This window comes from Pungitius pungitius, chromosome 4, assembly GCF_949316345.1.
Source record: "Pungitius pungitius chromosome 4, fPunPun2.1, whole genome shotgun sequence".
NCBI lineage: Eukaryota > Metazoa > Chordata > Actinopteri > Perciformes > Gasterosteidae > Pungitius > Pungitius pungitius.
This window is the reverse complement of record NC_084903.1, coordinates 15,507,377-15,526,476: the sequence shown is the minus strand read 5'-3', so window position 1 is coordinate 15,526,476 and position 19,100 is coordinate 15,507,377. Positions and strand designations below refer to the sequence as shown.

Genomic DNA, 19,100 nt, shown 5'->3' with positions numbered 1-19,100 from the left:
AAACAAGAGAGGATGAATTAATGGGAAAGGTAAAGGTTAAAATGGAGAGAGGAAGAAGTGTATTGGACGAATATATTAGATAACAAAGAGCGGAGACACCTGAAAACGGGTGGAAGGGTAACTGGTAGCAAAAGCGAGTGTGAATGAAAGGAAGAATGAGAGAATGTGATGAGCCATCAGTAGCGCTAAAAGGAGATGGTTACATAGAAGGGAGAGAGAGGAAGCGACTGATGAAAGAAACAAGGGAGTCGAATCAATACCTGCCCCAAACCTGTAAACACACTGTGAGAAAAAGGATTATGCCCATTAAATTGGTTGGCTGGCTGAGCTGCGCCAAGAGAGATATACCCAAAAGATAAAGGGAGGGAGGGAAGGAGAGGCAATAAGATGTGAGAAGGAGACCCACGGAGGAACGGAAGGGGTAACAGAGGACTGGAGCTGGGACAGAAGGACCAGGTAGAATGGTGCTGAAAGAAAGCAGGGGAGCAATGTGTGGAGACGTGAGAGGCAAGAAAAAAGATGGAGCTAAAGGAGTCTAGGATCGCAGTCATGGGGTGCAATGCAAAGGTGCGCGCGCAGGTACAGGGGTGGGAGTATATTTTCCAGACTTCACGTGAAGCCATCTATTCACAACAAAACAAAGAAACAAAGGAATAAAAGATCAGAAACAATCGAATCAATTGTGTTGTTGTTTTGGCATTAAATACCTGAAGGAATATTGTGCGGGAATATGAACTTCTCCAGCCCATAAGAGACTTTTTTCTATTTGTATACAACTTGTATTTGATACCTGAGTTGGAAAACACTCATGATTCAATTATTAATCTGAATTCCCATCAGCGGTTGGCTCGTCACGAGCAATTGTTCCTGAAGTCACACAACAGAAGCGGGGGAAACATGATGCCTTAAGAACTGGGTTTGGAATTGTCTTGTGTGCAGGTGTGAAGATTTTTTTACTGTGACTAACAACAAGCAGAACACGTTAGTTGAGTGAAGAAGAAGAAAATAAGGAAATTAAACACTTTTTGCAAGGCTGGGAGGGTGACTGGGGAGATTCAAGGCTTCATTGGGACATGCTGACACACAAAGCCAGAATTTGTCATGTCTTTGGTTTGCTGCCAGCACACAGCAGTTTCCTAGAAAACTGTAATGTAACCACAAACAAACAAAGAATATTCTTTGTAGTTTCATTTGTAATCTTCAATTGAACAGAATATCAAAAGAGGGGATACTCAACCACAGAATAAGATATAGATGGAGATGTCCACGTGGTGTTGGTATTCGGCACGTTATATTATTGTAATCCGCCCATAAATTTAATTCAGTGCGTTCTTCTGCGTATCCTGTATGTACCTATGTATCTATGTACATGTATGTACATGTATATGTTGCTGTCTGCCTCTCTCTTTGTGTGTATGCTAATGCGTACTCTCTGTATGCCATTATAGCGGAGTGAATAGAGTGTGAAACCATCTGTCTCCTGGTTAGATGAGAATTACACTGACTTTATTAGATGTTTGAAGCGGTGCAGCTGGTTATCATCGTCTTAGGGAGTAAGGCACATGCACACTCGAGCATGCACGCTCGCACAGATGTTGACCAGGGTGTTGTGTAGTTGTATATACAGTATATATGTATATATATATATATACAGCTCGCTTGCATGTATGATCACGCCCCACAGCTGCGTGGAATGATAGGTGCACACAGTGGGTTTCTGGCGCATAAACAGTGTTTTTACGTGATCATATGCCTTGTTCTCTTTATTTGACTTATTCTTATTTAATATTTATCAATTTGATCTGGGGGACCCTTTGGATTTCCCTAATTCAGCAGAATTGGGGAAATCAATATCACAGTTTACTCTCAATCACCAGAGTGAAAGCAGAAAGCCATGCTAAATACTCAGTCCACATGGTGATCATGGATTGTCTTGGTTAGGAAACTTAAATATGGTGTCCTAGATCATTGAATGCTTTAAGAGAGTAAATGTCCATATAATGATCCTGGCTGTCTGCTGCTTTTGCTTTTTTCACTTGATGCCATTCCTCCCATCTGCAGCCATCTTGTTGTATACCATTGGGAAAAACCCTCATCGGTCTTTTAACTATATATCATGGATGAGAGAAGGAAAGCACAGGGAGGGGGGGGATTGCGCCTTTTGCAGCCTTTACGGGTTTTTTTATGCTGCGTCATTCGTCTCGACTGAAGATAGAATAGCAAATTTAACGAATGATCAAATGAATTATAAGTACCCCATGCTAACAGTTTTATCCATTATAAGCAAACCATTTGTTAAACTACCAGTATCTCTTTCGTAGTGCTGGCTGCAGTGTAAGAGAAATGGAATTGTCACAGCTGGCAGCCGTACAAGGAAACTAAGCACCTGATGGAGAGAGAGTGCAAATGTACACACTCACAAAGTAAAGGTCTAGTGCACTGGCCAACACAGGACCTTTTGAGCCAGTGAGGCTGCAGTTTAAACTAGTCGCCCACTATGTATTCGCTCGAGCTGTCTCACTGTACATGATAGATTACCCTCAGTCTGTGATCTTTGACATCTGTATGCGTCTGTGTGTGTGTTTCAGTTATCCAGTGTGGACCTCCTCCTCAAGTACACCATGGGAAAGTGGAAGGGACCGACCATTCGTGGGGCTCCAGTGTTAGCTACAGTTGTTTCCATGGATACCAGTTGTCAACTTCTGCTGTGTTATCGTGTGAGGGGAACGGGACATGGACAGGGGACGTACCAAAGTGTTTACGTAAGCTTTCACTACCTATAAACTTCTGCATAACTGATGCACACCACTTACTCTCCTTCTGTAACATGAGCAGTTCAAACAAAGTGGATGTCCTGCCTGTGTGTGTTGTCCTATTGTAGCTGTCCTGTGTGGTGATTCTGGCACTCCCGGAGGTGGATTCAGAGAGGGCAACATCTTTTCTTACAGGTCAGTGGTTAGATATAGCAATCACCAACTTACATAAACACTCTTTATTTATTGTGGTTTTTCTATTAAGAACACAATTCGCGGAAGGGATTTCAAGCTTTACAGATGACCTGTGCTTCATTGACATTGCTGTACACGTTTGTTAATTGCCTGCAGTATCCTGCATTTTTGTCAATACATCAAGTGTCGATGGGAGCCAATGATTTTCAAAGACCATACCTTGTGCCAAATTACATTTTATGTTTGTTCCACTGAGGTTTTGTCAAATGTTGACTCGATAAAAGGATTAAAAATTGTTTGGCACCAATGTCTGTACGTCAGTTTGAAGCCTTGCATGATAAAAACTGATTGCAAAAACAACAAAGAACATGTAGGCCATAGGTCTAGTGGTAGAAGTGGATGAGGAGCAGAAATGTCTTACATGTTACACTCAAACCTGTCCAATGTACTTCAAACCACCGATGAAGTGAAAACCCTGAACTCATAATTCATATTTCCTCATCAGTTTTTTTGTTATTCCTCATTTTGTGTGATTTAATATGTATTTCTCTATACAGGTCAGAGGTCAGGTTCTACTGCCACACCCCCTACCTGCTAGTAGGCTCTGCCTCCAGAGTCTGTCAAGCTGATGGCATGTGGAGTGGCCATCAACCAGCATGTATAGGTAATCTTACCACAAGCAGCCCAAACAACCTTTACCCTCAAACACATTAAGGGCGTCAGTATCTATGATGATGGTTACGTTTAGATTCAAGCTGCTTATCATAGCACTTGTTATATAAGCCTTGGATGTTAAATTGCTTTGGATACCAAGATTTGAAAAATACATCTTTTTGCATCAGACACACACACAGACAGAAAATATTTTTATATATACAATGCTTAATGCATCTTATAATAAAAGTAAGTATAAAAGTATGATGTGTATTTATATATGTGTGTGTAGACCAAGCTTTCAACAACTGTCGGGACCCGGGAACTCCGGCTTATGGTATACCGGTCATGGGTCAGGGTTTTCAGGTGAGAAATATACCGTATATATGTATTATTGTAATCTACTTTGAATAAAAGCATAAATTGAATTAACTGCATTGTGCATAGTTTGGTTGGTAAGTTGACATATTAATAAGTCCACCACAACAGAAAATGGCAGCAAGATTCTGCCACAACGCAATCCAAATGACAAAGTTCAAGAATTATAAACTGGATGGATGGCGATGGAGTGAGCCTAAGGTTTGCAATGCTCCTTAGTTGTAAAAACAAGAGCCACAGAGTCTTTTAGTTTATCTTTCATTTAAATCTCTTTGATATTAATTTCCTTTTTGAAGAGAGACCTGAGAACACAAAACACAAGGATATAAACAGCAAAACTGAACAACTACATAATAAACTTGGAAATAAAAACTGCTGCAAGGAATCATCAACAAACATTGGATAATAAAGCTTTAAACCTCCCTGGGGTATGCAAGACTCGTTTTAGTGCAGTTTGCAGTTTATTTATTAAAAGGTTCCTAGTACCTGAAACCGGTTCTGCCAGCATTAGCATGATTTATCTAACCCGAAGCAGTTACTTAATCATGTACTGAGGCTAGTGGAGTTTAAATGGGAGAAGAGATTGGGAGGTAGTTTGGAAGCTTAGTAAGTTGACCTTTATGAATAAATAACAATGGTTGTGCATCCAACCGTGTGTTAACACTAAACACATTTTAAATTTTGCCTTTGCGATGAAGCATTAGTCCTTTAATTCTGCACAACACGCCTAGTTTAATTTATTCAAGATCAATAATTTTATTACACATACGTAAAAGTGGGTATTGTTTAGTGTTTTGTCAGATTAAGGGGTCAATACAAATTTAGTTTTGAGATTCAATGACAAGTACTCTGTGCTGAGTGTGGCAAACTGCAGGTAAAAATGTGCTTTTACATCATGTAGGTTGGCAATAAGATTTCATTCAAGTGCCGCAAGAACTACCACATCCTCGGCTCCACAACAAGAACGTGCCTAGAAAACCTGACCTGGAGTGGAACACAACCTGAATGTATTGGTAAGAAATAATGTTGTCCGTTATTGCTCTGTGTAATGTTATTATTTTGACTTATCATAGTGTATTTGTTAATTGATCTTGTTTTGTTGTAACTGCTGATCTTTTTGTGATCTTAATGTTTCATTTTATTCCATACGTATTTCCGTTTTAAGGAGAAGAACGCGATACAAGTGACAACATTTTTCTCTTACCTGTCACTCAGCCCATTCATGCAGACAGCCAGAGACCCCAAGTAATGTTGATGTCCGATCTATGGACCTGCCTACTCTGGGATATACGCTGATCTACACCTGTCAAGATGGTTTCTATCTGGCCGGGGGATCAGAGCATAGAACCTGCAAAAGTGATGGGAGATGGTCTGGCAAACCACCGCTCTGTAAAGGTATTTAGATCCAATCTTGAAATCGCACTGCTTGAAACGGGCTGATGTTAAGCCGTGAATATAAAATGAACGTCGTAATCCCTTATGGTTTAAGATAAATGCATATTTTCACCTTGGTAATATTGCTGTGCTCTCGAAAGTCAGCCTCAGGCGTTCCATAAATGCAGGGGTGATGTTTGTTACTTTTTTAATCACGCGCTCCTATCGAGTCTCAAACCTAAGGAGCAGAGGACGATGAATATTGTGATGAATGACAACAAAAAAGTCTTCAGACATATCATATTGACTGCCAGTTGTCTGGAAAAACCCAAAATTGCAAATAGCAATATCATGCGATGGATTTAATATTGTGTCAGTGATCTATTCCGAACCTTATACCATATATTCTGTTAATAAGCTCAACTAAATGTAATGCTAATGTATGTTTCAGTTGGAGTAAAGGTCAATCCCAAAGGCAGAGGAGATTCAGATGTCCAGAAGAACAAGATTCGAGGTGTGTAGAATAGGAAACTACTGCACACGTTGCTGTACTTGAATCAAAGCCTCAGACGCAGTAGATCCATTACTGAAAACGTTCAGATGCAATACCAAGTCGTACCTTGTACATTTCAGAGAGAATTGTGTAATCTACATGTGCATTAAGGAGACACATTGCACAGGTCAGTTATGAAGGACCCAACGGAAAATATGTTTTATCTATTCGTTGGCAAACACTAAGAGATGAATCGTGACCAATTTCTTGCCATCATTTCAGTTTGTTACTTTAAACTTTAAAGTTGTAAAGGCGGTTTAACAAGAATGCTGACGTTTACATGGTGTTATTGGTCCCACTGTGAGCCAGGGCGTTTCAAGGTAAATCATACATTTAAGTTGCACCTCCTTTCATCTTTGTTTCTGCTTTGCAGTTCCAGTGGATGTGTTCTCTCCGAACTCAGAGTGGAGCGGTTTTTATGAGTATCTAGGAAAAAGACTGGCTACCACATTCACAGTAACTGGGTTCAACGCAACCAGTGGCAGAGTCAACGTCACACTGCTGGAAACCAGCGGAGTTTCCATCAGGCTGTCAGGTAAAAAGGAAAGAACTAATATATATATATATATCCTCCAATTAATTTTATCTTTATCTTTTATCTGTATGAAAATAGGAAAGGTAAAAATGAAATCATTTAAAAATATTTACCCCATCTATGAGAGAATGGATGTAAAATACTTATGATTAATTAAAATGATACAAAAGGTAAATAAAATAGGCCTGTAATACTCCAAAGGAGAATTGTAACGCCCACTATCAGGGAGGTTAAAATATTCCAAGTTTTATAGACTCTAAATGAAGTGTAAATAACACAAATAATACTCTACGGTGTAAATACTCAGCGGGCTGGCAAAGATTAAGCTTTCATTCACACTTTTTAGCACATCGTTTCTAGTTTAAAATTGGTGCAAATCCCCATGTTGCACCTAAGCACAACATTCACACTCTGCAGAGAAGAGAAATAAATATTTGTGCTTAAGTTTGAGCGCTAAGCAGTTTAATAATATAGCATGCAGGGGGAACCGGCTAGAATTACAAACCGCCTGACAAAATAACCTACCACAGCATTAATCTGGAGCACAAAATGTATTTTTATTCAAATGTTATGCAGGCATAAAGAAGATATTGTATGGAAAACGCTGGAAGGGTTAGCAAAAGGTAAAGCTGCAGTCCGGACTGAAAATCCCCAAAATAGTGGGGTTGAACAAACTGACTCCCGCTGACTACAATATTTCTAATAGTTCCGCTTGATTCCGTAGTGCTGAAAGGTTTTCTTCTGGCAGGAGGAAAGGGCTCTCAATATATTTAAAAATGTCATTTTGAATCCGTGACATGGACTCGTCATATTGAACCGCAGTTTCTTTGTTGGCACTATATTTAACCAAGTAAACATGTAGCTTAAGGGTAAATGTCACTTTCTCCCCAGTAATGTGTCAAGTACTTCTTAAAGGAAATAGAGGATCATCCTTTTAAATGTCAAGGTGTCTCCTTTTGTCTGTTTTCCTGTATGTCAACCTCCCATGGGACCTCTGTCTCACTGTGTTTCTCTTTTTCTTGCCAAGTGGCAACACACATAAGAGGTTATGTGTCTGTTAATTTAAATGACACCATGTTAAATCCCATTAGTAGCACCAACAAAACACTTTCTTTCTATATATCTGTTCATCCAGGTACCTACAAGTCAGAGGAGAACCAGCTGCTGTTGAAGGTCTACCAGGTGAAGGGGCCAACAGAGCATTACTACAGCAAGTTTAAAAATGACAACTGGGCTATAGATGGATATGTAAGACAAACTTACTCTTATTTTCTATATCAAATGTTGTGTTTACACATTTCTGTTATTGATAACCAAAATCAATATCATAATACAAATTGTCACACCTCCTAAACAACTAAGGCTAAACTAAAATAGTTTAGCATTTTCCACACCAAACGATTCAGGATGTAACTTACCATCACACCAAAATATTCAGGCTTTTTTTTTTGTTAAACATTTGTTCCACGGTTCTCTGTGTATTGATGATTTATCGATGATGTGCATCACTGTAAAAACATTGATCCAAGTGTGTTCCAGAGAAAAAACTGTTCGATGTGGTATTTGAACTTATGATGAAAGCGTCCGCTAAATGACATGTAATTTCATTTGAAGCTGGGACTTCCGAAGATCATCTCCACAACTAGGGAATGGTTTAGAAATGTAATCTTGTTTGGCTTGCTGACAGAGGGGGGACAGAGTGAGGACATCTTAAAAGATCGCAGCAGGGAGGGATGGATAGAAAGGACATGAGGAAAAAGAGGCCCACGCACAGAGAATATATCGTGTTGTGAATGACAAAAAGAGTGAGGGAGCGGAAGAATCAGGCTGGTAATTAATGGCTTAATTGTGATTTCAGGGACGAGAGCTCTACAGTTAGATCATAACAATTAAATGTAGATGTATGATTGAATGATTGCTGTTTCAGTCTCCAAACACGACTATGGTAGGAATAAGAAAAGGATGGAATGGCCCTCAAGTGCAGGAGGCAGAGTGATAATGTCCCACCAATGAGAGAGAGAGAGAACGAGAGAGAGAGAGAGAGAGAGAGAGAGAGAGAGAGGTGGTGAAACACAACAATTTATAGTTTATGGGGTTTGAACAACACATCGGCACTCACAAACCACTAAGTGTATAGTGACCTGCCTTAGAAATAACTTAAGTACTTCTCATCCGTCCTCAGTGAGATCTCTTAGCCACTTCTTCACACTTTCATGACATTCACCTTCTCAGCAGCATCTTGCTGTGATTTCGGGTGATAGAATTGAAGGCCATCCATCATATTCTGCTTCTGTGTTTCCTGCAGAACTCCCACCATCACACCATCCGTTATTGCTGGAGGAACCTTTACAGTATCGCCCGCTCTGTTCAAGGAGCTCATATCAAACTGTAGTTAACTATAACTCAAATTTAGCAAATCTAAGGGTGGAAGAAGTCCCGATAAATCTGAATGAATAATTGCGTATAATTCATTATATAAAATCAAACTGTAACGTGTGCACTGATTGTGATGCTTTTTCAGGTTACTGCAGAATCAGATCAGAGGACGTTTGTCTACCAGGGACATATTCACAGTAAAGACTTTGGCAAGTTCCATCTGACAAGGCAAGGTATGTCTTTCTGTCATCCGGCCTAATAACCACCACAACAAACAACACAGCATAGATCTTCCTATTAAACAATGTCATATTGAGAGTATGACTAAAACATTTGCATCTCATTAAGATGTTTTTGTTTGTTGGTGTAATATGAATTTTGTAGTTTCTTACAGAATAATTATGAGAAGCAGAATTATATACAATAATAATACAAAAAGTCTCTATTCGACATATGCAAGAGGGTGCATGTGTCCATGCATTTTGAGGTTGAACTGTGTCTGTATCGTCAGGCCCTGTAACCATGGCGATGGACCCATCCAACCCCTACACAAACAGCAGCTCCGTGGCCGCAGCAATCTTAGTTCCCTTCTTTGCCCTCATCTTGTCTGGATTTGCTTTCTACCTCTACAAGCACAGGTAAGGCGTATCCTCAATGTTAATCCATCATGCAAAAACATGACCAACAACAAACTAGAATACAAAGCTGGTGTTTGCCCCGTTTATTATTTGTTCTTCCATCAGTTTGTTCGAAAGGTTCCTTTGAATCTTAATTATTTTCAGTGCAGCAATATTCCTCAATTTAATACTTCATTTCATACGTTTCCTTCAAGATCCACTCTCAATCTTCTTCCAGAGTTTCCTTGGGGTTGCTCTGGAGGCTCCTGTTGATGAAAGTGTCATTACTGCATGTCTCTCTTTTGGTAAATGCTCAATCTGAGGGGCTGGCACCAAAGCTGGTCTGTATTTATCAAGCTTCTCACAGTTAGAAATCAAATCAACTGCCACGGCAGGCAGTTGTAATGATTCATGCACTTATTTTGCTCTTAGCTTTTTATGTCATTTTTTTAATTAATGTTGAAAATGAATCCCATGTTGTCCAGATAAAATAATAAATGTGGTGACATTAGTTTGCAGTACAGCTGAAAAAAAATTCTCCTCCAAAGTACAGATTTAAATACAGTACCTTTGGGTTTATTTTGTCTGGGCTCTGATGCCAAAAACCCTTTGATGTAATATATTTCACAGTAATTTACACTTAATTGGTAACAAGGAAATGTAATTAGAACTGTTTTCTAGCATTTATTCAAACCTTAAAGCATCACTTATTCAACATTCATTAACTTCTAACTTCTATTTCAAAGGAAAAGTCAAATACTGTATACAGCACAATTTCAAGGAGCGATTTTGAGATGCTTGATAATTCTGAGCACTGATGCATAATTTAGTCCGGTTTTAGACCACAGACATTTTTCTGCTGTCAGTTGTAGCAGCACTTGGGATATTTTGAAGAGAGTGTCCGTTACCCATAGAATTAAAATAATTTCATACCCTTTTTACTTCCACAAACTAAATCATGCTTAGTTTTAGATGCAGGGCACTAATTTAAAGACATTTCAAATGGAGGATGACATGGCTATAGACTGCTTTTTTGGAGACCAGCAGTGGAAGCAAGTCCATTTGACAGATCAAAATGATGCCTCTGAAGTATGCATTGTTTATTCTTTAAAGACGTCATTTTAGCTCTAAAACTCAGAGCGTACCATGAAGATTAAATATAAATAACCTTAGATATTAATTATTTTTCATAAGAAGTGCACAAAAGACTTAAATCGGCCAAAGATGCTATAGAATATAGATTTATATTGGAGGTAAAATGTCATCATTAATGTTTCCTATTGAAGATTCTACATCAAAAGGATGTTTGAACATCATCACTCAAAGTCCTACAAAGTCATCTTACTCATCCAATCATTATTATACGTTTCATGGAAGCTGTATGCTGCATGAACTCTATCTGCATGCAGACATCATGCAGTGCCCTCGTGTTGTTGAGGAAGACAAACTTATGTTTTTGTATGTAAGAACTTTGCTGTAAATTCTGTGAATTCTAAGAGGTAACCGCTGTGTAGGGCCAGGCAAACTTACACAGTAAACAGTAAAACTAGCACAGTAACCCTATTATTATATATTACTTTACACTGTGTTACGCAACCCGCTCCCCAACATTGTGAAATGAGAAGTTGACTTATATTAAAGTTGATGGTTGTATGCAGGACATTGTCTGCTGACACAGATGACAATGAGAGACCAAAAGACACCTGGGGGCCTGGTGGCAGGTAAGTCTGGCACCGACTACACACCTGGTTTCTGACAGGAACCAGACCGCCGCCCGCCGCCACATCCTCCGTCAAACTTGCCATCCATTGTTTTTAGTTTTTACAATTTTGCTTCATGCTGTTTAGTAAGGCTCCACATTTGATCACATTTGAATTCTAATGCTTCTAAACTGAGATGAGTGGCATAATTGGTTTGTTTTATATTTATAAATAATAACTAAAACTTGTAAACTAATATGTAAATGAATTCTCAGGGAAACACAACTCATTGGCTCCTCATGTCATCTGAAAAAGTCCTTTTTTGGGACTCAGGTGAAATATTTGCATGTAACTTTTAAAAGCCGTGCAGCCCTACTCAGAACAGCAATCAGTCAAAGCTACTAAGACATTTATTTTGTCTTCGATCTCATTGTCATCTCTGTCAGCATGATGTCATCAAAAACAGCCGACGGATATTATTTTCTTTATAACAATATGTATTAAAAATCAAACTAAAAGCAAGGAGTGTGCACATTGCAGTTCCTTCCCACTTGCCGATTACTCTGTAGAGTCTCTATAATACTGTCAAAGAAATTATGTGAGCTGTTTTTCATTCCACCAATAAAAATAAACTATTGCACCAACAGCAACCAGAAACTAGTGCAGCGATTTGAACTACTGCCACATAGGGGGGTCTGCGGTGTGCGTTGGTGTATGTGCAGTTTTGTAAAGTAATGGGTTGAGCATGTAGGGTAAGATTAGCGGCTCCCAAGGGTTGGATACGCGCACACGCGCGCAGACACACAACACACACATTCTTAATGAGGTCAGAGTCAAACAGTGTTTCAGCTGCAGCACTCCTCCCTGCTAATAGTTCCACAGGGTTTGGGAGTAAGTGATTATATCTAACTGGATTATAGGACCTGATTATCCCAAAGTGTAATCTGTGACAAACAGGCAAATTAGGAGGGGGTTGTCATGGGTTGTCATATTTCACAGAATATCTGTTTGAATCCCTGCAGTAAAAGGTTGACAGATAATATATTCTTTTGAACTAAAACCATTGGGTACCATTTTCTGGATGATGTCAGGTTACACGCACACACACACACACTCACTTGAGTGCAGGAGATGGGCAGCTAAACCACCGAAGCAGGCCGATGTAATGGTTCATGTTCTCCGTCCTGCCATCATTTTCCCTGCAATTTATATAATTTTACTAGAAGTCTGCTCTAAGGTTTCAGCCTGAATCTCTAACCAGACAGCCAAAAGGACAGATAATATATGTATTATTACGACTAGACTTTTTTCATTTAATGTTTTTTCATTTAGTTGTAGAACTAATTGAGACAATATAACGTTGAAATATAAACAATACTGTTAATTTAAAAATGGGGATTACGTAATGGAAAGTAAGTGTAAGTGTTCTGTTGGCTTTTCGCTCAAATTAATGACTTCATAACTTCAATACGTGTTATTAGTTTCACTAATAGTTTCATATCAGATTTTAGAAATGGTTGTGGTTCAAAAAGGCTCCAAATATTTTGATATTGTAGAGTTGTTGAGAGCTTATATGTATTCTATCATAACGCATCGGAAAATTGTGCAACTTAATCTTGTGGTTCTAAAAATACTTTGACTTTGTGTTTCTATTTTTTGTTTAGAATTCAGCGCCCTTTAAATTTCATTTGGTTTCAGTGTTTTTGTCTTTTTGACCTAACCTTTGAAAAGATTGTTTATATTTCACCTTTATTTCCTTCTCATTTTGTTTTGCAGGACGCGTCCCAAGGTCCAGTTCAATGGTTATGTCGGCCATGAGAGCACCAATGGTCAGGCATCATTTGAAAACCCAATGTATGACACCAACATGAAGCCTACTGAGGCAAAAGCAGTTAGATTTGATACCACTCTCAATACGGTCTGCACTGTGGTATAGTCCAACGAACCGGAGACCATTTATACAATGGTTTAGTCCAACCTCTGCGTTGGTCTGCGTGGGTTTTACCAAACAGAAAAGAAAAAAACAAACTAATGATTTGGAGTTGTCGCGTGAGCAGTCTGTGTTGTAGCATGCTGGTCCTTTTGTCAGCACAATCTGCTCCACCTACTGCCTGAACAACGACATCATCCACTTATCCCTAGAGTCTCGTAGAGCAAAATATAATGAGAACCAACACACAAGGGAAAAGACAACAATGACATCAAATGTGACAGAGTAATGCTGGGAAGCCTCCTTAAACACTGTTACTGTTGAGGCACTAAGGAAAAACACAGAAAGATGGTACGGCTTATCTAACTTCCATGTGCGAGCACCCCATTGACCCAGTGCTCATACGGCGTCAGTTGACTTCTGCAAAATTTGACCCAACCTCCTTGTGCAAAGGGCTTTGAATGACCACTCACATTGTCCCTAAATCCCCTCCCTGCAAGTTGAATAACCCCATACCCCATGCCAAATTTTGACATTGGTACGTGTTGTACATGCTGCTTACATCAGCTCCTGTTAATTTAACTCCCCTGCTGCAGGTGCAAGGTTCTCCCCTCAGGGGAAGTCCATAGACTATTTCACACTTCAATCCCCTCCAGACGTTGCAAAGTAATACCATCATTGGTGCTGGACCAAAAACTCCTTTGCTGGATTTCCATCACCACGGACTTGACAGGACTGGACTCTGTGACGTAATTCCCAGCACCAGAGTCCGTTCTAGTGGAATCTGATATTGTTCAAACAGACAGCTGTAAACCAAATGCAGCCAATTCAGTGAAAAGCTCAACCAGAACAATTCCTTTTCCTATTGCAATAGTATTATATTAAAAGTTGGGGTACTAAAATGAAAACACCTTGTTTTGGGCCTACTTGCAGAACTCAATGGGTTAGGTCTCGGACGATAGGAGAGTTAGGTAAGTTGACTTGTCAGTCAACTATTAATTATCAAATTCCTGTGATTTTCTTTACCTTCTGCCATTTACTGTGTTGTCTCTTATGGCAACGTCTACCTACAGTATTTGGCAACTTGTTTAGGTTGAAACACAGCAAACGAGGCATTTGCAAGTGTTACTTTTCCCAGATTAAGTACAACCACCTGCGTATGAACCGTGTTGAATCAGAAGACCAGACATTTGAGTTGCCTGGTTGGTGTACACAATGGACTGGTTTCCAGAGACCTGTCCACCACAATCAAAGCGTCAGACAACTGATTTTTGTTATTGGAGTAGCCAGGATCCTGGGCTTGGTGGCTGAACAAGTGGAGGCCTGGAGGCAATAAGCTGTCAAGATCTTCAACTGCTGCAGTCAGCTGTGGCCAAATCCAGGAAACAATTTGTCTTCTCATATCTCCGTTGGAATTATCAGTCGTGATGACTGATTTCTTTCTACAGCATACTCTCCTGCCCCATAAATCAGAAATAGATGAACATATTAACAGACGGACTGGTTGACTGAAAGAAATTAGACGGACACACACAGACAAATGGACGGATCGACAACTCTGTCAATCCTGCTGGAAAGAAAGACAAGGACAGGTTGCTATGGAAACTGAGGCAAATAATTGTCTCTATTTGTCTCTTTTGGCATTTTTCTTCAGTGAAGATATTGATGAACAGACTCTTTGTTCAAATACCCAGTGGCCCCATGGTACTTCCCAAACCACTGCTGCTGGGGACCCCAAAATATAAACTTTATATGAACTCTTAAACCGCACAAATTTTGCACTAGTGTGTTTTTCTGAGTGGGTTATGAAAAAAAAGAATACTTTTTGGGTCTGAAATGGGTTTGAAAATGAGTCATTTAAAAAAGAGAATTTTATTCAAAAACTTCTATCTTTAAAAAGATGACAAGATGACTAAAACAGGGTTACGGTGTGTTTGTATATACACATTGATATTTCACCTTCCCTGTGAGCAGAACTTGTGACCACATGCTATCTCAATGTTGATTTTGTTGCCATGACAACATGCTAACCAACCAGAAATTTCAGTTCAGCTAACCTCTGAGCTTCTAGTGTCACATAATGACACCAATTTGTTTTTGCCATTTTCTATAACAGCACAGATTTTTTTTCTGAAAGCTTATTCTGAATTCTGTTACTGCTGTCGAATCTGATCTGATGCACATGATCATATTTCAAAACAACCTTTTGAAGGGCCCACAACTTATTTCTGTATGAGAATTGGTCATGTTGGAGGACAAACAGAAATGGTACAAAGACAACATGCACAATTATTGTTGTTGAGAAATTTCGCTCCCGGAACCAGGCCATTGTTTGAGAAATACCTCGTGTGCAGATAGTGAGATACATCCTGCTTATCAATGCTTGAATCCCACTGCAACAAATGCACAAGCTTAGCCAGTGTGTCCCTGCATTCAGCTTATTTCCTGGTGTTTAAAATCAAAACATAATACCAATGGCCATGAGTCTGAAGGATTTAAGAAAGTCCACTAACTTCATATCACTTGCCAAGCTTGTTAATTTTTTGCAGTGTTCTCTCAAAAAAAAAATATTTTTTGAAAGATGCTGCAATCGGTTTAGATTTAATCAGATTTAACTGCTTTCAGTGTCCTCAGGCATGTTATTTTGTTGGTTTCATTCTCCATGCACATTCTGCCACTACGATTCATGTGTTAACTTGCACGTTTTTTATTGTCCAAATGAATTTGCATTTATGTTCCCCGTCTCATTCAACCTCAAACCATCCATCACACATTCACAAATCCATTCATCTACACAAATGATATCAACAAACCTGTCTACAAGATGAAGTTCCCAGATAACTGCATTATGAATAGTAATATACATTATTGTGTTTTTCTTAACCATGCAACACCTGGCCTGCATACGTACACACATTTCCCCAAACTCGTTCAAGACGTTTGTGACAAGATTTCATCTGACGGGTGGAATGTACAGTACGTGTAATCAGATAATGAAAACCTCTGACTCACAACTGATACCATTTTTTATTTTGACCATGTTTCAAGTGACAAAAATCACAGAGTTAATTTTCTCCAAAACTGAAAGGGACATTTGGTATGAGTCGATTATTACAATCTATTTAGAAATAAATGAATAGATTATGGCGCAAATTGCAGTTTGCAGTTTGTATTTTCATCTTTAGCTCCTTTAAGGAATCTACGGCTGACCTGGATTTTGCTAAATTTCCTGAAACAATAGTAAATACGTTTGGAAGCATGACTATGAGATATTTTTGTTTAATAATATTAATTGTAAGCTTGTCATTAGGAAATTGTCAGGGTCATGGGCAGAAAGTTAAAAACACAGAGCTAAATATTAAAGTTATGCATAAGATATACATATGTCTGCACTGGCTACAACACTGGTAATAATTTCAGAGGGCGACGAGCCAGAAGACACGTTCAAAATGGTCTCACAAAAATAAACGAGACATCTGTAAACAACAGCAGAGCATCTGCTCGCTAGCCTCCTCTCTTTTTATTGCTGGCGTGCACCCCAGGCTTTAATTGATTTAATTGATTCAGTTGAGATTCAGTCAAGTATGCAATACAACACAGTGGCTTTATCTGTTTATAGCAGATAAACTGGCACATACCCTCTCTGCAATGGGTTCGTCACATTCGTTACTATTTGTGAAGAGGTTACAACATTTGTCCTTCATTTGTTTAAAGGCCAAGGTTGTCTCATATTTTGCAGTTCCTTTTCCCAGGTTAAGACCATTTCATGTATTTCCTCATCGAAACATAGGGGCCATGGTTGCTGCAAGCTTAAAAAAAATATCAGCCAAAATTAAAAATCTCACATTTAGTTTTTTCTGAGAGATGTATGTATTATACACCGAAGAAAACTGCCCTGAACTCCAGTCTCAGTCCCGCGTGGACTGCAGTCCTGTCATACTTATGCGGCTTAGCAGCTGTATGGACCTTATTTGTATCTGTGCTCAAATTGTTTGCCAGATGGATGTGTGTGTGTATGTGTGTGTGTGTGTGTAGTTTGCGTGGGCGAGCGTGCGGGTTGTTTTCTTTCAGGTTCAGTTTGCGGTGTTTTTCAAAAGAAAATTCAGTATGCGTGAACTTTTTCTCAATAGTTTGGATTGGACAAACTCAAACTTCTCATGCCTCACATTAAGCATCTGGGCTTCAAAGAGAATCCGCCACCTTCTCTGACTTGAAGGCGAGTTGACTGCAGCCTTGTTTTCGCTCATCAGCGCAAAGGACAAGTCTTTGTCATTTCTACTAATGGCAGCTTGTAGGTTTGGACACCACACGGACGTATTATATTCACATATTATGGTGACAGGATGCATTCTCAGCAACACATATTGACGCAGTGAGTAAGTTTGCTGCTTTTGAATGTGTATCCACATTTTGGAATCATTTACAGTCTAATTAAATATTTGTTCTGCCAACTGGCACAGATGAACATGTTTAGAAATTGCAAATCCTCACCAGGGAGTTTCCGTCATTGTCCATGTTTTTGAGTTGAACATCACAATCTCCATTATCGCCACAACATCATGTGCTGCTGAACTTGAAGTAGTTGCAAAAGAAAAAAGTTTTGTACAGAAATCTATTTTTTATGGAGAATTTGTAAAAAACAAAAACAGATTATTAAACATGCTGTACTTTTTATGACCAATAATGTAGGTACAACAAAATCTTGTTCATTGAAGTCGATGTTTTTACTGTTAAACACCATGTAAAAATCTACGGTTGAAACTGAATAGCAAATATCAACATGTTATTTGATCACTTTTGACCATTATGGCTGCTTTTACACAGGAACCCAGAGTCAATTCTCTTTGTGCTGGAGAGACACTTATTTCTGAGTGAGACCTGTAAAAAGTTTTGTATTCACAATCCAAGACATTTCAAGTATACAAAATGTGTCCGCTCCAACTCTGCTGCAGCTCGGTGCCAGTAGTGTTACTTGTGAACATTTACATTCTTAAGTCTCCATCTATTGCAAAATACGGTTTATCGTTTGCTTTTAATATGGCAGCTGTATTTGCGAGTTGTCTGAGCATCGATGATTTCTTCAATCAAAACATGATACAAACACATCATTTACATTGAACAAAAAAATAAACACCAGATTTTAAGTGTGACGAGGTCATAAAGAGTATTCAGAAAAGCAGTGTTCTTGTGTAAAAGCAGCTGTGAGTGGCTGATCCTGGGAGGGGGAAGGCCCCCCCCCCCCCCGTATGAAGAAGATTTGACCCCTTATTGACCCCAAATCTGAGTTTAAGTGAGTCTAAACATGGTGAGATCCGGTCCTCCTTGCTTAGACATGATGGGCTTCGAGTGAAATGAAATTGTGGTGAATTTAGGCATCTTAACAGGAGCATTAGCATGTGGGCCATTTCGATTGCTCCTATTTTGAATGGTAAAACAAGAATGGTTTGCTATAAGTTTTGAATTTAAGGATGGAAAATTGCCTTTTTTCTGTCCTCCCATAAACAACAGATAACATGTGAATGCAGCTTCACAACCTGCTGTTCAAGAGAATCACAGATTATCTATCAGCTATTTTGAAAACATTATTTGAGAATAAAGTTTTTGATACAATACTCTCTTCTTTGTTCCAATGTTTTTTTTTACACCACAATACTGATTTGTGAACTAGTGTTTAGTATGATTTTGTTCTGGTTGAATATGATCAGCCTGGTGCCTCACGTGCTCACTGGGCGTGTCTACTTGGGTTTCCCTGTACAGTTAAAATGTATACCTACCAGGTGAGTTCATGTTCGTGTGTGTCAATGTGTGACAGCCCCCTGAGATACATACTTTCTCCAATACAGCAGCCTGTCTGTCACGTTGTTAGACGGAAGGACAGGCGCACTGAAGCACCGGCTCATCGTGGTCACTGTGGACTAATTGTGAAATGATTGAGGGACAATCCATGGCAAGCGCGTGCTAAAGAACCGTATCTTTGAATTGTGTTTAAAGGACTAATCTACTAATCTATATATATATATATATATATATATATA

At 39.1% G+C, this 19,100-nt stretch overlaps 1 protein-coding gene across 2 annotated transcripts in view; it reads left to right on the top strand.

Annotated features, from left to right (window-relative positions):
- LOC119225135 (CUB and sushi domain-containing protein 1-like) overlaps positions 1 to 18,677 on the top strand; it is a 282,822-nt gene extending 264,145 nt beyond the window's left edge. The window contains exons 63-75 of one of the 2 annotated variants that reach the window (XM_037482815.2): positions 2,589 to 2,762; positions 2,882 to 2,948; positions 3,506 to 3,612; positions 3,895 to 3,968; positions 4,882 to 4,993; positions 5,196 to 5,375; positions 5,806 to 5,868; positions 6,281 to 6,442; positions 7,578 to 7,690; positions 8,964 to 9,051; positions 9,330 to 9,456; positions 11,094 to 11,156; positions 12,912 to 18,677. In XM_037482815.2, coding sequence (XP_037338712.2) covers positions 2,589 to 2,762; positions 2,882 to 2,948; positions 3,506 to 3,612; positions 3,895 to 3,968; positions 4,882 to 4,993; positions 5,196 to 5,375; positions 5,806 to 5,868; positions 6,281 to 6,442; positions 7,578 to 7,690; positions 8,964 to 9,051; positions 9,330 to 9,456; positions 11,094 to 11,156; positions 12,912 to 13,071 — 1,490 coding nt within the window. In that variant the 3' untranslated portion in view covers positions 13,072 to 18,677. The remainder of the gene's footprint in view (positions 1 to 2,588; positions 2,763 to 2,881; positions 2,949 to 3,505; positions 3,613 to 3,894; positions 3,969 to 4,881; positions 4,994 to 5,195; positions 5,376 to 5,805; positions 5,869 to 6,280; positions 6,443 to 7,577; positions 7,691 to 8,963; positions 9,052 to 9,329; positions 9,457 to 11,093; positions 11,157 to 12,911) is intronic. The other variant, XM_037482822.2, reaches the window with a different exon arrangement.
- The last annotated feature ends 423 nt before the right edge of the window (positions 18,678 to 19,100 follow it).